Raw genomic sequence first — 17,724 nt, 5'->3', positions numbered from 1 at the left:
ACTGGTTTTCTTCACTAATTTATCATCAAATGTAATCTGTTTTTCATCTGAGTCTCAATATCAGACAATAACAATGTGCATGAGATGATAGCACATAAAAAACAATTGAGCACCCGTTAAACATTCACAGTGCTGTTGGAAAAAGTAAGCGGACCCTTGGAGGCAGTAACCTGTGGTCATCTGCACAGCAATAACAGGGACAAAAACTAAACACATTAACAACTTTATCTGAAAAATTATTACACTATTGTGGATACTAGACCATGCTTGGGTCAAACACATGTTTTTCTTTTTATAACACACAAATCCAATAATCAATACTGTGATAGATTTTTTTCACTGATTTGAGCTCACGCAGAACAGTCTGCCAGTGTCTTGACTCTGAACTCATCTGGATTTTACGTAGTAACAGTAGAAGCTGGGTTGCAGGAATGGCTCTCCGGTTTGTCCGGGTAAAAGTCCTTCTTCACTGAGTCTAAGCACTGGTGCTACTGCTGGCTGGGGTGGTCGATTGCACAGCGGTTGCAGGTAAGTGCTGATGACCAGTTCCAACAAATGAAGCACAGTGGATTTTACATCTTTTTTTGAGACTGGTGGAGATCCAACCATCAATTTCATCAACATTTTCATGTCTCAAGAACAGAGGCTGATAGAGCAAAATATGGGAGTATCCGTTGTCTGCGGTCCCCGTGTCTGTATGGAGGTGCACAGTCACTTTCTGTGAAAGGACAAAGGACAAATTTATGAAAATAATAAATACACTGATGTATACTAATACATATAAAATGATAATAAATATACCAATATATGAGGAGAATTAATAATAGTAGGCTACATAACACTTTTAAGACGATAAATATAACAAGATACACGTATATCAAAAAACTATTCACATTATAGAGTACGGTATGCTTACAGATTGGAAAAATATCCTTAGTCCGGGTCCCTCCGGCTCTGCAGAGTAGACTTTTAATGTGGACCGCTTAAACTGAGACACTACCAAGACCAGAGAGGATCAAGACCAAGACTCAGCTCAAGCTCGACCCAAAAATAACGTAGTTATTTTGTAATCTTGCGTGAGCTGTAGAACATCAGCACAGCACCATCCTGGTTCAGCTGCTTAGTTTCCATATGAGGTTGTATTCAACTGCAGGCACAATAAAACAGAGACAGTGGATGTCTTATGTGTGAACTCTATAAATGTTTTCATCAATTAGCTGAGATCAAATATTTGTGGCGACTGCACTACCGCTATTTCTACTTTTTCTTCTTCTATTCCATTATAGTAAATTACACCGTATATCAACATCACTGAAATGGCATAGACATAATGCTTAATTACAATGATATGCAAATATTATTCATCCTCTCTTTTTCAGAGCATTTCAGCTGCAGGAGGAGAGCAAAGAGCAACACACAGATGCTTAAAGGGAAAGTTCAGTTTTTTACAACCTGGACCTTATTTCTGGAATTTTTTATGGTCGTATACTCACCCAGGCAAGTTTGGTGTCATTTGGAGTCCTTCGGAAGATATTAGGGGTTTTTTTGCGAGCCGCTTCTCCATATAATGGTAGCGCATGGGGGCACAGCGGGACACAGACGATGCAGCGTCTAAATAACACATGATTGCCGCAAAACTCGTTCATTTATTTTATGAATCACTAGATCTGCTTCCAGGAACTGTTGTCTACATCCGGGGCTGTGTGTGTAACAAAGAAATCAGTTTGTAAACAAGACCTCTGAACTGCATGACGTCATCTCTGTGCGCGCATCCCAGACACTGCTCTGTGTACAGCTGGAGTTCGCTACTGTTAGTTGACTAGTTCAGCTCAAGCTCGACCCAAAAATAACTTAGTTATTTTGTAATCTTGCGTGAGCTGTAGAACATCAGCACAGCACCATCCTGGGTCAGCTGCTTAGTTTCCATATGAGATTGTATTCAACTGCAGGCATCATTTTTTCATCAATTAGCTGAGATCAAATATGTGTGGCGACTGCACTACCGCTATTTCTACTTTTTCTTCTTCTATTCCATTATAGTAGCCAAATTACACCGTATATCAACATCACTGAAATGGCATAGACAAAATGCTTAATCACAACGATATGCAAATATTATTCGAAGGCCAATGATGCCATACGTTTATTCAAACAAGGCCATTATAAACACAATACTGTAATTAAATACAGATACACATGCAGATGCACCAAAACATTAAATCAAATGCAAAATACATAAAGTTTTTAAAACTGTACATTAACAAGAGGAAGAACTGGTGACCACAAGATTCTGTCACCTCGGTGTGTGCAATGGCATCTCAATTATCCGAAACCAAGACCGGTCTCGAGAACTACAGGTCTACTGTGGAGGCAGTTTAGATTCCGTAGAAGAAAAAGGCTACGTAATAATACCTGTAATTATGATAAATACACCGATATAATAATATATACATAATAAATAACAATATATAATAATACATACAATTTTAAAATTGTAAATGTAACAGCATACACTTGTATCAAAAAACTATCCACATTAGTATACAGAGCATGTTGAAAGAATGGAAGAATATCTGTGGTCTGGATCTCTACGTCTAGTTTTTTTTCAATATTAAGCATAGAAATGCTAACTTTTTGGGTAAGTAGGGTTGTACAAACCGGATTCGGTTGAAGTTGGGAAATTGCGTAAAATGTAAATCAAAACAAAATAGCCTACAACGATTTGAAAATCCTTCTCAACCTATATTCAATTGAATACACTACAAAGACAACATATTTAATGTTCAAACTGATAAACTTAATAGTTTTTTGCCAAATAATAATTAACTTAGAATTTCATGGCTGCAACACATCCAGTAGAAGTTGGGAAAGGTGGCAAAAAATACTGAGAAAGCTGAGAAAAGCTCATCAAACACCTATTTGGGACATCCCACATGTGATCAGGCTAATTGGGAACAGGTGTGTACCATGATTGGGTATAAAAGGAGCCTCCCCAAACATGCTGAGTCATTCACAAGCAAGGATGGGGCGAGGGTCACCACTTTGTCCACAACTGCGTGAGAAAATAGTTGAACAGTTTAAGAACAACATTTCTCAAAGCAAAATTGCAAGGAATTTAGGGATTTCAACATCTACAGTCCATATTATCATCAAAAAGTTCAGAGAATCTGGTGAAATCACTGCACGTAAGCGCCACGGCCAGAAACCAAGACTGAATGACCATGACCTTCGATCACTCAGACGTCACTGCCTTAAAAACCAACATGAGTGTGTAACGGATATCACCAAATGGGCTCAGGAAAACTTCAGAAAACCACTGTCAGTAAATACAGTTCGTCACTACATCATTAAGTGCGGGTTAAAACTCTACCATGCAAAGCAAAAGCCGTTTATGAACAACATCCAGAAATGCCGCCGGGTTATCTGGGCTCGAGCTCATGTAAGATTGACTGATGCACAATGGAAAAGTGTTTTGTGGAAACACTGGACGTCGTGTCCTCCGGACCAAAGAGGAAGCGGACCATCCGGACTGTTATCAACGCAAAGTTCAAAAGCATCTGTGATGGTATGGGGGTGCATTAGTTCCCATGGCATGGGTGACTTACATTTCTGTGAAGGCAACATAAATGCTGAAAAGTACATAGGCTACAGATTTTGGAGCAACATATGCTGCCATCCAAGCGACGTCTTTTTCATAGACGCCGCTGCTTACTTCAGCAAGACAATGCCAAGCCCCAGTCTGCACGTGTTACAACAGCGTGGCTTCGAAATAAAAGAGTCCAGGTTCTCCCCTGGCCCGCTTGCAGTCCAGACCTGTCTCCCATTGAAAATGTGTGGCGCATTATGAAGCGTAAAATACGACAGAGAAGACCCCGGACTGTTGAACAACTGAAGCGGTTCATCAAGCAAGAATGGGAAAGAATTCCACAAGAGAAGCTAAGAGAATTAGTCTCCTCTCTTCCAAAACGGTTGAGTGTTATTAAAAGGAAAGGTGATGTAACGAACTGGTAAACATGCCCTTTCCCAACTTCTACTGCATGTGTTGCAGCCATGAAATTCTAAGTTAATTATTATTTGAAAAATAAAATAAAGTTTATGAGTTTGAGCATTAAATATGTTGTCTTTGTAGTGTATTCAATTGAATATGGGTTGAAAAGTATTGTCAAATCATTGTATTTTGTTTTTATTTACATTTTACACAATTTCCCAACTTCAACCGAATCCGGTTTGTATTTGAAGAAGCAATAAGCAAATCAAAAGACCTGAGATAATGTATTAACGATTTATCAAGTCATAGATATTGCCTTTCTCCTTGAAGTCGGTTTCAAAGCCTGGACCTTTAATATCCTCTCCACCACAAACAAACCGGTGAAGATGTCGCAGGTCTTCAGGGCCTCTGTCACCATCTGAGGCTGCAGGCCGAGAAGTTGGAGAGGATTTTAAAACAGAGCAAGACAATACAGAGCGCAGGAGCAGATGTGGTAAAGGAGATATGTGACAATTCAATAAGGACATAGGAAAGAATTTTGAAACAAGAAATCAATGAAAGAAAAATTGGTAAAAAAAAAAATCACAAATGCCAAACAGTTTACTGTACAATATAGCCACAGCCGGGGCAACTTTTATCAGGCCTCCATGTTTTTACAGTCATCCAAAAACATTTAACTTTTGCACACAGGCCAACCTCTTACCTGGCTCTCTTTCCACCAGGCATCAAGTTTTCTTCAAATGAAACTTGACCCACAACAAGGAGATAAGGAGTCATTTACGGGACCTCAGTACAACCTCATCTAATGACTCTGAAGCCAGTTGTGTACCGGTCTTGCCACAAAGGAATTCTCATTGCGTGGGCTGCTACCAGCATCCGTGTAAATGTCCACCTATGGGGTTAGATAAAAGAATAGTTTAATTATCTTTATGTGACCCAAAGCAACACACATGTTTCAAACCATCCTATTCACTAACTCCTAATCTGATCACACAAAATAATAAACCATTAAACATTTCAGGTTATATAATCAGCCGGTCCACCTGGTGCAGGCGTCCTGCAAACGGGTCGAGTTGCTGACTGTCACATCATCATCGTCCTCATCGAGCCGCTCTACTGGGGTTTCTTCCCCGGTATCAAAGATGTGCGCGGCGATGAGGACCAGCCCGTCTTCAGAATGATGAAGGAGCCCCGCTGGTTGGTGACATGAAGGGTGGTATGTTTATTGCACCTCTCACGGTCAACATTAAGCATCAAGGAAGACTTTAGTCGCCACTTACGAAAATGATGACAATGAAAAACAGAAAACTTTCCCAAGAATGAGCCTCAATCACAAAATACATACCGTAATATGAAGTGTGACAACCTGGAGGGAAATAAAAGCATAGAGCAACAAAGGTTACGTACTGGAGGAAGTGATGCTCAGATTTATACACACGAGAAAGATGTAGATTTCCTACCTGAAAAATGGTGATCAATGCAGGCAGATAGCTGTCACCATGTCCCATGTGAGGGTCGGGGCCATCGGGGCAACCCGATGTCGAAAGTGTTGAAATGAACACAGTCTCTGCCGTTGGCTCTCCCTACTGCAGTGCCCGCCCTATATGTTTTTTTATTCTTCATGACGCATTTTTTGACTGATACTCCGGAGCTACTTATAGTCCGAAAAATATGGCAGTTCCAAAATAAATTAGCTGTGATAATTACGATTTCTACGTTTACTAATCACAAGTCAAAGTGACAAAGATTACTAATTCATTTTTTCAGCATATTCATGATTCACTAACAGTAAATTCAATTCAATCTTATTTATATAGCGTCTATTACAACACAAGTTCGCTTTCGAGACCCAGAACATGACCCCCGAGCAATTAACAATGGCAGGTAGACACCGCCCTAGTGGGAGAAAAACCCTAAACGTGGTATGATTACAGCAAAAGAAAAACAATATTGGGTCGGGTGGGTTGATTTTGATGGCGAATAGCCGATTTTAATTATATAAGCTAAATGTCACACACAACGTAAAGCCATAAATCAACCATTTGTCTGAGCAAGTTTAAAAAAAAAAGTATTCTTCATTTACTTTTATTTTTTTTATGCTATCAAGTAGCACAGTCCTGTTCAGTAAGACCTCCAACACTAACATATGTTAGAAAACTTTCTCTACCTGTTAGAGTTTCATCAAAGGCACTCAAAATGGTTGACTTTCTTGTTTCTGACTTTCTGGTGGGGGAGGGGAAAGATGACCCAATATGACCACAATGCCATCTGGTGGATTTTTTTAGCATTAAATATGTCAACCAAGTGGTAGAGGTGGCTCAAGAACTATGAATTGAGTTAGTCACTCTTCTGATTGAAATACAGTGACTAAAAATCTACTAAACCATTTGATCTGACTTGTTGTGGCTGTTATCCACACCAGGACCCGTCTCGTCATACTCTACCACAAACATAGTTTACACCATCAGTTTAATGTCATTGCCCAGGGATGCAGGAGGAGAGATTGGCGGGAATATTAAGGAGCAAGACAATACAGGGAGCAAGAGCAATAAGGACATACCGTATAAAAGAGTGTTGAAACAAGAAATCAATCCAAGAAAGATTGCTAAAAAGAAAAAAGGCAAATAGCTTCGCTGCTGAGCCAGCTTTTATTCATTATTTCCATTTTTTCACAAAACATTTCCATCTTTTCATAAAACATTTTTACACACAGCAACCGCTCACCTTGTTATGGGACTCTTGATGGCGCTAAAAACCTTCAGCACTCTGGAAATGAGCTCCCCCCAGCTCTCCTTTCATCAAGAGTCAGGACCTCAAGGTTTTTCTGGAAATGAGACAGGAATCTCAGCAGGAAGATAAGAAGTCAGTCGTGGGACCTCAGCACAAGCACACCCCTGATGGCTCTGAAGCCAGCTGCTTATCAAAAAATAAAATATATATAAAAATATAAAAATAAAATAATAAAAAATATAAAAAATAATTTGAACGGTAGCTGTTACCAGGATTACGAAAAAAGGAGTAGTGCAATTTACTTTATGTGACCCAAAGCAACAGGTTTTTTTATGATATATATATATATATATATATATATATATATATATATATATATATATATATATACTGTATTTGTTGCTTTGCTATATATATATATATATATATATATATATATATATATATAGAACAACATACAGAGAATGGGCAAGAACAGCTGTGGAAGGATAAAACAAGGAAAATGAAAAGTTCAGAGTCATAATCCATTTCTTTCTTTTTCAGAATGGTCACACCAAAGATTTCACATTGATATCTCCAGTCAACAGCTGCCAAACCAACGCAATACCTGATATCAATTCCAGACCTTTTATCCCCTTCATTTGTCTTGAAGTATAGATAGAATGCAGCACATTTGGCCAATTAACTTCTTTTGAGACCCTCAGCGTGAGGTCCTTTGTTTAAAAGAGTAGCTACCATTGTCTATACCAACTTATTCCTATCCAATGTCATGGAGGCCTGCTGGAGCCTATCCCAGCTCTTTCCAGTATAAACACAGGAGCCCCTTTCACACAGAGATTCCGCAATATTGGTGTAAAGAAGTCCTGCCAATACGCCGCCTTTGTTGGTTCACACAGAACCATACAACGCCGGCATAACGCCGCTCCCGTCTGTAAATTCACACAGCATGCCGGCGTTCCGCAATCAGAGGCGTGACGACAGCGTCAGTCCGACCGTCATGTCAGCGGCATGCCGGCTGTGTCATTCACACAGACCCCGTTTCGTCTCTGTGACGGCTCTGTGACTACCTCCGCTGCCGGCTTATTGGTGGGGCCACTTGGCCCCCCCATTCCGCCTCCGTGACTTTCACACAGAACAGCGAGGCGGCTTAAAGGCGCAACGTTCCCGCCTCGAACTGGCTGTGTGAAAGGGGCTAGTGATACACCCTGGACAGGTTGCCACTCCATCTCAGCTTCACGTATAGATAACAGCCTGCTCACATTCACTCTTATTGGCAATTAAGAATCATCAATTAGCCCAACAGGTGTTCTGAAACTGTGGAAAGAAGCCGCACAGGGAGATATACAAACTCCACAGAGACTCCTGGGAGTCGAGCCGGAAACCTTCTTGCTTTGAGGCAACAATGCTAACCACCAGGTACCACCAAGCCACCCTGCTGCCTCTTAAAATAACTGTAATTGCGGATTATTAAAAGGCAATGTTTCTGTGAAACCTTTTTATTTAAAGTGGGGAGCCTATGTGGTCTTGTTTTATTTCACACCCATTGGGGTGGTGTATTACGGCAGAATCGTTGTGGTCAAATACTTTCAGACCTAAATGTGTGCACATAGGCTAAATGTTTTTAAATATCATTGTTTCTTGCATGGGCAGCACGGTGGCTTGGTGGTTAGCACTGTTGCCTCACAGCAAAAATTTCCCGGTTTGACTCGCTGGCCCGGTCTTTCTGTGTGGTGTTTGCATGTTCTCCTGGTGCTTGCGTGGGTTCCCTCCGGTTACTCCGGCTTCCTCCCACAGTCCAAAAACCTGCGTAGTAGGTTAACTGATGATTCTAAATTGCTCGTAGGTGTGAGTGTGGATGGTTGTCTGTCTGTATATGTGGCCCTGTGATGGACTGGCGACCTGGCCAAGGTGTAACCCCTGCCTCTCGCCTGAAAATTTGCTGGGATAGGCTCCAGCAGACCCCCGTGACCCTGCAAAGGATACAGCGGGTATAGATAATGGATGGATGGATGGATGTTTCTTGCATGAAAAAGTCACAAAATGTTGCATGCAGGTGCTGCAGCCACCACTAGGTGGCGTCCCTGCCCCCTGCGTGATAAGTCACTATTGAACAACCAGTTTGTGTCCTATAACATGTCAATGGAAAAAAAAAGAAAAGTCTGGCTTGCTTCCATTTTGTCTGCAGCCCACGCAGGTACCACCCGCCAGCGGTGTCCGAAGGATGATTTATGGTCCGCGTTACACCAACGCAGAGCCTACGTAGTGTGCGCGTCGTACCCTACGGCGTAGTCTCTGCGTCGATTTAACGCGGGACCATAAATCAGGCTTAAAGCAGAGGCGTGCGTGTCAGCGCTGTCACGGCCAGCAGCAGAGGACGCGGGTGCGCGCTCGAGGAAGCAGATGGATGGAGCAAGGCAGGAGGACTTCTCCATCAATGCGCGCGCACACTCCGGCCTAAGAGAGCAGCTGTTGTCCCAAATCCTCTCTTTTCTTGTCTTTTCTTTCCTCCCTGGGACTGTCTGAGTCCGACTCCGTGCGCTGCTCTTCCTCTCCTGGATCAAAAGCTGCTCCGCAGTCAGCCGAGAGGTAAACAGTGGGGCTAATTGCTTTGACACACTGCTCTTTGTTTTGGCCTCCTGGTGCTCATCAGGCGCTCCGGCTAATAAGTGCGCCTGGCACGGCTCTCAGCCGGGAGGAGAGGAGAGGAGAGGGAGGAGAGGAGAGGGAGGAGAGGAGAGGACGTCCATGGACGCACCAGTGCGGGGGCCGCGGCCACGCCGAGCGCCGAGCTCCCACGCACGCCGGCGTGGCCGCGCCGGCCGCTCCCCCGCTCAGGTGTGAATCTATTTATCCTCATTAACGAGCGGCTCCCCAAAGTCAGCCAATTAGCACGCCGCTCCTAATGAAGCCATTAGCTGTCAGATGAGGTAGAGGCAGCGCCTGTCGTCGACCCACTGTGTGTGTGTGTGTGTGTGTGTGTGTGTGTGTGTGTGTGTGTGTGTGTGTGTGTGTGTGTGTGTGTGTGTGTGTGTGTGTGTGTGTGTGGATCCACTCTTGCTGCTAATAAAAGCAGGAGAATTAATGGAGTGAGCGTGTGTGATAATGAGTTAATGTGGAACAAGCAGGACGAGCAGTGATCAGCTCTGTGTCTCAAATAAAGATATCAGACACAGTGATTTACTCACGCTGTCATAAATAGGCCCATCTTCTCCCACATACACACTTGTTCATGCCTGTGTGTGTGTGTGTGTGTGTGTGTGTGTGTGTGTGTGTGTGTGTGTGTGTGTGTGTGTGTGTGTGCGTGGTTTAACAGACATGCTGGCAGTCTGGAGACAGATTTTCTCTAAACATGCCAGTTAGAAATATGACCTCTTAATTGCCGACGTGCAGCCACGTGCGACCACCTAACATCCCGCCACAATGTGCAGCCCCCCAATAACAAACTGTACTTGTCACTTTATGTTCCTTAATGGAGCAATCACCGGTGCAGCAGCAGCAGCAGCAGCGTTGCTGGAACTGTTGCGCTGATTGCAGAGACATGGATGCCACAGCCTCGGCAGAGAAGGGCCAGCAAGGATCACGGAGGCAGCTGCTTTACTGACACGGGTTTCACCATTAATTCTGGGTCACTGAATCAATGAAAAGAGAAAGGGAGGGGAAAAAAGAGAGGTTTCTGCAGGGTTTCTGCAGCTTTGCTCATCTAAGGAGGTGAGAGAGTTCACATTTCCAAACCAAAACTTCGCCCACAGCAATGAGGAACTCCATTTCATTTTTTTTTTCTATTCTCTGGGATCAGTCGCCTGGATGTAGGATGTCTCAGCCCACCCCGCCCCCCCCACCCCAACCTAAAAGCTGCCCTGGCAGAGGATGCCAGAAGTGAGGATGTGAAATTGATTTTAGGTTACACGATTAATCCTATTTCAGATTCCACTGTCTTCTCTCCTCTTCCCTGACACCTCCTCCCCTCTTAATTCAAACGGCTTTCCTCCCCCGCCTGTCTCAGGCCCCGCTACAGTTGATTCAGAGCCAACTGTCCTCTAATACATTATCAATACCAAACGAGGTCCTGTGCCCTCGGGTGAGCAGTTATCGAGTTTGGTCACGTTCGCTGTCAAGCTGTGCCAGGGCTCTTCTGAAGGAAGAGGAGAATCTGAGCACTGGGCACCGTGGTGCTCCCTCTGCAACAAGTGTGTAATGTTTTGCAAAAAAACCCTGATGTGCTCAAACAGTTTAAAAGTGCTATATAAGAAATATGTCATTACAGGTCAAATTCAAGCGTCATTTATTCTTCCAGCTAAAGGAGAGAAACATTAATCTCTTAGCCATTAGTTGTTGGAAAGTTTTGCTGTGTGCATGTCTACAAATGCTCAGAGTTCAGGAGTTATTAATGGAAAACTGATGGTATCTGAACTGTAGCATCTGCTGAGACGCTGATATTGTCGTTTCTTCAAGATTCAGCATTCAGGAAGTCCTTTTACTTTTAAAAATGAGCCATAATGTGTGAATATGGTTGCCAAGAAAGAAATGTTTCACTACTTTAGAAATCTTTGCAAACTTTTGATAGTTTCCCTTAAATTCAACCCAAATATAATTTTAAGGGATTTAACTTTGCAAGACTTACCCCCCTTTTAGGTTGTAGGACTATGTTACATTTGAACAATATTCAAAAACTGAATAAATAGAAGAAATGTATTTTGTTTACAATGAAAAAAAGTTTTTTAGGCTTTTGATTTTTACTTTTTTTTTAAACTTTTCTTTTAACTTGTACATTTTTTTGGTCTTTCAGCTCAGATACAGCAGCTCATATATTGATTCTGCATGATTTCCATTTATTGCATTTTATTTTTTGGAGATAAAAAAAACCCCAATATCGTTTATACTTTAAGTTTAATCAAAAATGCTGCAACTCATCGATTTAAAACATGTCAGATATTAGGCCTGCACTTTGTGTTGGATTCCCGCAGACTTGACCATTTAATGCACTTTTAAGTATACGAGACAATATATGCAACCGACGGTCAAATAGCCACATCCTGTTCTCTCATGTGGGGCTACTGTTTGGTTGGTGTGTTCAGCAAACACTTAGGCAGCTCCTGTCTAATTAAAGAAAATGTGGCATTCAGTGTCCTTTCTTTGACCTGCTACCTTGTCAGTCTCACTGAAAACAGAATATCGTTGGCTTATTGATTCTCTAACATCTTCCCAGAAATGTTATGCTTTTTAATCAATTCATATCAGAGATCTTTAGTGGGAAAAATAACACTATTGAGCTTTGGGAAACAATTTATTTAGATATATTTGGTTTTTTACATTTTATTTTTTTTAATCATCAAATTCTCTAACCAAAGTCTTTGAAAGAGGACACAGAGTAGATTCAAAGAGAACAGAGGGTTTGAAATGAGGAGGGATTATGAGAGCGGTGTGAGTCGGCCGCTCCCATCATCCTCTCTGCCAAGCAAACATTCCCACTCACCCTCTAAACTGCTACATATCACCTCTCCGCTGCTACCGTCCTGTCTGATCATCAGCTCACTCACTCAGGATCTGATTCAGAGGCTCAATTATCTGCTAAAGTGCAGCGCTGAGTCATCCAACCTGAAGCTTTTTTGGAAAAAAAATAATTAGCTGAATTCTGTCACTCAGACCTGAAGTGTGCTTTCATCTTGCACCTGTTATGTTTTTGTTTCACTGACCTTTCCACGTTTTTTCCCAAGTCAGTCTTTCCACACGTGAGTTATTTGTGCTGGGGGAACCAGTTAAAGACACATTAAGATGGAGCTGGTAAAGGTTTGCTTCTTTTTTTTTTCTCTCCACTTAAATCCAAACTGTGCTGGAGCTCCACACTGAGGAGATGGAAGAGGCTCAAGGATACCGCAGTGCTGCTCTGGACTTTGGCTCGCTTTGCTTGTTTCCCTGGTTCTGGCTCTTCTCTCTTCCATACCCCCCCCCTACCTCACCCCCCCCTCACACTGAGAAATAGGGGATTATTTCAAACTAAAATGGATGGATGGAATCAATCAGCCATGGCTTTACTTTCCTCTCCTTCTACATAACCGCCCTCTTTCACCTCCACCCTCACACCCCTCTTTTCCCTCCCTGTCTCCCCCACCCCCCTCTCAGGGCTGCAGACTGAGGAGATGCATAAATTCAGACACATTAGTATTCCAGTCAGGCTCTCCATTGCAAGGCAAGGCCTAGCACCCTTCCGCCCTTCCTCCTCCCCTCTCCTCCTCTTTCCTTCCTTCACCCTCCCTCTCCGGATCTATTTTTGAATGATGTAAGCAGCACATGCGTCCACAGCTGATATATTTCCATCCCTGCATTATTTTTGGGGCAATATATATTTTTTATTTTTTTTGCATATTGTCCGTTTCACCCTGGGATGCCAATTATACACAGCTGTAGTGTTTGAAATGAGATTCATCTGCTTTTGATTGTGTGTGTGTGTGTGTGTGTGTGTGTGTGTGTGTGTGTGTGTATGTCATTGTGTTTTGCTGTCAGGGCCAGCGGCCCTGGCGATAAATCACGCATGTCTGATTGAGGAGGACAGAGGACCCGGACAATAACATTTCAGCAGAGTTGCGAGGGGGAAAGTGTCTCGGGGTTGCCAAAGTCCTGCTGAACCGCTGGAAACTTTACAGCTGCTGGAGACGTGAAAGTTTCGTGTTTGAGGTGACGCTGAAGCCGAGAGGTGGCCTCGCTGCTGCAGGAGCCGCACATAGATTTAATTATGAGAAACGGTATCCTTTAACATAGCTCCCCTCATGACTTTAATTAGAAGTTAGGTGCAACTGTTTTCAATTTTAAAATTTTTGAATTGATGGTAAATATTTTAAGACCGATTTTACCTTTTGCATCAATAATAATAATGATGATAAAAATTATAATAATAATAATATGACTTATTCTCCTAACTGAATTCCTTAAACGTCCAATTCTCTTTTAGACAGTGAACAGTTGTAGCAAGAAACTGTTTATTACAACATACATTGTTTATTTCAAAACATAATACAAGCTTTATACTGAAAATAAATAATTACTCGAGCTGTCATCGAAATTTGGGATAAAACCGCCAAAACAGTTCAGTCTTACTGAAAATATCTTTTTGTTCGTCTGCTTTTTTTTTAAACATTGCTAATTAAGTGCATGAATAACTAACAGCATTTGTTTAAATTAATGACTTCAAAATGGTAATATATAAAACTGTACAATATTGGAAAAAATACTTACGAAATAAACCAAATAACAGGAGTATTTTAGATTATAAAATTTTGATATTGAGCGTACATTAAAATTATAGGCAGGTGTGTAGCGTCGTCAACTCCTCTTTCTATTCTCGGCTCTATTTCAGAGTCCACACAGTTTATATGGTCGAAGATGATTGAAATCAGATATATGGATTCATGAATAGCTGAAAATTGCGGATGTTTCTTTTTTTCTTTTTCATTTCTTTTTTTTTTTTTTAATAAGCTACAGGCCGCCGTGAATTAAAAACATAAATGCTCCAAGTGCTATTATGTGGCAAAACCTCTACAACTGGAGTAATGGCCTATGTTTGCATATGCAAAAATAAGTATAGGTTTGCTACGCGTATGTTACAAAAATGCAAATATAATGAGAACTACAAGGCCGAAGGAAGCGTGAGGTGGACTGCAGAATGACCTATATGGTTGCCGCATAAATCATTTGAAAAAACAGTGATATTGGCCGATCGTTTGTTTCAACGCCACTGATCATTCCAGCCGACTTTGGCGGCGTGTGCGAGGACAGTCCAGACAAAAAAAACATCAGTCCCATGTTAACACTATTATCGAGCTGATGCGAATCACAAACCAAAGGCGCTGGCAGGTAATTAGGCACATTTTGTATTCAAATCCGTGATGTGGAAAACAAGTCGGCGCGCTCCAAAAAAGTGTAGGATAATGGTTCATGTTTGATATGCCGCTGTGTAGATAGAATAATGCCCTCGTGATAGTTAGAAAAAACTGGTGAAGGCTGAGCAGGTATCTCTGTTATTGTTAAGGCTGATTTATGCTTCTGCGTTAAATCGACGCAGAGCCTACGGCGTAGGCTCTGCGTCGATTTAACGCAGAAGCATAAATCCTCCTTTAGGGGTGGGGGTCAGTGCTGGAGGCATCTGGGGGAGTCTGTACCGGGACGGGAGGCTGCTGGAAGCGGCCTCCGCGCGTCCCTGCGCTCGAGTGTCTGTGCCGTGCGCCCCGCGGGGTGCGGGTGGGGGTGTGTGTGTGTGTGGGAATCCTCCCGGGACGGGGGTCAGAGGTCGTGGCAGGAGGAGGTGTCCCCCCCCGCGCTCCCGCTGTGAGAATAAGGTCCCTCGTGCGTCGGCGGCCCCGGCGGCGGCGGCTCCCCGGGCGGCGTCATGCGCTTCTCCTTCTGCCTTCTGTTGCAGAACCAGACGCGCACCACCTCCTTCTCCAGCTGCAGCGAGTCCGCCAGCGAGGTGATCTCCTGCGCGGACGGCTTGGGACACTTGAGAAAGTGCGTCTCCAGCACCCCCTTGACGCTCACCTCGATGGACGTCCTCTTCTTCCTCTTCCTCCCCTGCGCGGCGATCTTGTCTATGCTGCTGGCGCTGCCCGTGGTCGAGTCCGCCTCCTCCAGCCACTTGTTCAGCAGCGGCTTGAGTTTGCACATGTTTTTAAAGCTCAGCTGCAGCGCCTCGAACCTGCAGATGGTCGTCTGGGAAAAGACGTTGCCGTACAACGTGCCCAGAGCCAACCCGACGTCCGCCTGCGTAAAGCCCAGCTTAATCCGCCTCTGCTTGAACTGCTTGGCAAAGTGCTCCAGCTCGTCCGAGGTCGGCGTCTCCTCGTCGGAGTGGTCGTGGCAGTGGTGGCCCTGCACCATGTCGCTGTGGTCGGGGCTGAGCGTGTCCCTGAGGCCCGGGTGCATGCCTGCTGCATGGCCCTGCGGGTTGTTGGGTGGAGGCGTGAGTCCGCCGCCGTGGTCCAGCATGCCGTTGACGGTGAAGCCCGTCTGGGAGTAGATGTTGATCTGCTGCGCGCCGGTGATGGAGGAGTTGTGGGACACCGGAGTTCCCCAGCCTCCCGGGTGGTTGCCATGGTTGTTGTGATGAGGGGAGTGATGCGCTACGTGAGGAGAGCGGTGATGGATGATGCCGAGCTGCAGGTCCTCTCGGCCGGGCTTCACGTCCTGCTGCTCCATGGAGGTGGACCAGGGCCCGCCCTCGGACAGGCTGCTCGCCCACTGGTGCCCGAGCGGGTGTCCGTTGCTCTGGACGCTCTGCAGGTAGTCGCTCTGCAGGAGTTTCTGGTGCCCTCTGTAGGGACTGGCAGGCTGCATGGCCTGGCTGTCCGCGTGGATCATGGACGTGGAGCTGAGCAGGGTGTAGGGGCTGGAGGCAGCTGTGGCCATGCTGGCTGCTGAACCCCACTAATGCTACTGAAGGGAGGCAGCAGCTCTCCGCGTCTGACATCTCCCTCTCTCTCGGCGCGGCCTGCCGCTGATTGACAGCCCCCCGCGCCACTCACAGCCCCGCTGACGACGCGCGCCCACCAATCACGGCACTGGGGCGCCGCGCCTCCGCCTCTGGACGCGGGTGCGTAAAACCTGATTTATGGTTCTGCGTTAAATCGACGCACGTAGCCTACGGCGTAGGCTCTGCGTTGGTGTAACGCGGAACCATAAATCAGGCGTAAAGGATGCGAGCAGTGGAACCGGAAGCGTGTCGCACCGCCGGTCCACTGGGTCTGGCTGTGGAATGATGTGCGCGTGGAGCGCAGTTCCTGTTTATTAATTAAAGTTTCCAACTGATTTACGCGCGGGTTTATTGCTGCTCCCGTCACCCTCGAGTGCGTGCGAAGAAAGAGATTAAAGCGCAATGGCATTTCATAGACGTGCCAGCACTTAGATTAGAGGGATACAATCAAACTAAGAGCAGTTCTCACTGCTAATTATTAACTTAAGAGAAAATTTGCTCAAGTGTTTGTGGAAAGACACGTCCGAGGACGGTGTTTTACGGAAAGTAATTTACGCATGGGTCATTTATGCTCTTAATCACTTTGTCCAGACAAAAAAAACAACACCTGAGCACGACTGCTTGCAATTTAGTCTAATTAGATTAGCACTAAGATTAGCATTAGACATATATAAATATATATTTTTTTCTCTCGCAACTGCGATACATTCATCAAAATATTACTTTTGTGTCACTCTAAAGTCACTAATATTTTAAAGTCTCCGCGTTGTAAAACAGGTAAAGATATACTCAACCCAGACCTTACTTGTAATAATATCATGCCGTTAGAAGACTGCGTCACAGTCCCCCTTATTGGTTTGAAATTCCATTAAACATATCGCCGGAGCTCCTGGGTTAAGCTTGATTTAAATTTGCATACATTTTCATACATTTAGAAGAAATAAAAGAAGGCTGCAGCCACCAGAAAGTCATTAAAGAGCGCGGAGCCGCGCGCCGCGCTGAGCGCAGCGGCGAGGAGCCGGAGATGAGGCCGCAGCAGGTGAGCTGGCCGGCGGGCTGGAGGTGCGGGCCGAGCCGCTGGAGGTGGGTGGGGGTGCGGGAGAGGGGGTGGGGGATAGGGGGGGATAGGGTGACGCGGGACTTTCTGTCTGCTTGTAGACTGGCGGAAAAAATATTTCATCACATCCACTTGTTTGTTGTTTTGCTCATATCCTCATTTCGGCACGAAGCTGCGCGTCAATTCTTTACGCAGCTGCCTTCTTTGAATCTCGACTGCGACGTGGCTGAATATTTGATGGCACCGGCATGTGCTGTTCCACTTTCCTCATTTTGGGGGAACTGGGTTACTTCGTTTGAGTCGTAATGGCATAAAAAATGTGACGTTGTTTGTTCTGAAGTTGCAGTTGTTTCAGTGGGACTTTTTCGTGCATGTCACACTGATTACACGCCACGGTGAATTGGTTTTGATAAATGAATTCACAATTTAAATGAAAAAAAAATATATATTTTACTCTAAATTAATTCCATGTGAGACGAATAAAAATTT

General features: G+C 44.2%; 1 protein-coding gene across 1 annotated transcript; it reads right to left on the bottom strand.

Annotated features, from left to right (window-relative positions):
• Positions 1-13,257: 13,257 nt before the first annotated feature.
• LOC133447651 (POU domain, class 3, transcription factor 4-like) lies at positions 13,258-16,124 on the bottom strand. The gene has a single exon (XM_061726376.1). The coding sequence runs from the start codon at positions 16,112-16,114 to the stop codon at positions 14,993-14,995; it is 1,122 nt and encodes a 373-aa protein (XP_061582360.1). The 5' UTR covers positions 16,115-16,124; the 3' UTR covers positions 13,258-14,992.
• Between the last annotated feature and the right edge of the window lie 1,600 nt (positions 16,125-17,724).

This window comes from Cololabis saira, chromosome 7 (assembly GCF_033807715.1).
Source record: "Cololabis saira isolate AMF1-May2022 chromosome 7, fColSai1.1, whole genome shotgun sequence".
Lineage (NCBI taxonomy): Eukaryota > Metazoa > Chordata > Actinopteri > Beloniformes > Belonidae > Cololabis > Cololabis saira.
Note: the sequence above shows the minus strand (reverse complement) of the source record. Positions and strands in the feature narration are given on the sequence as shown.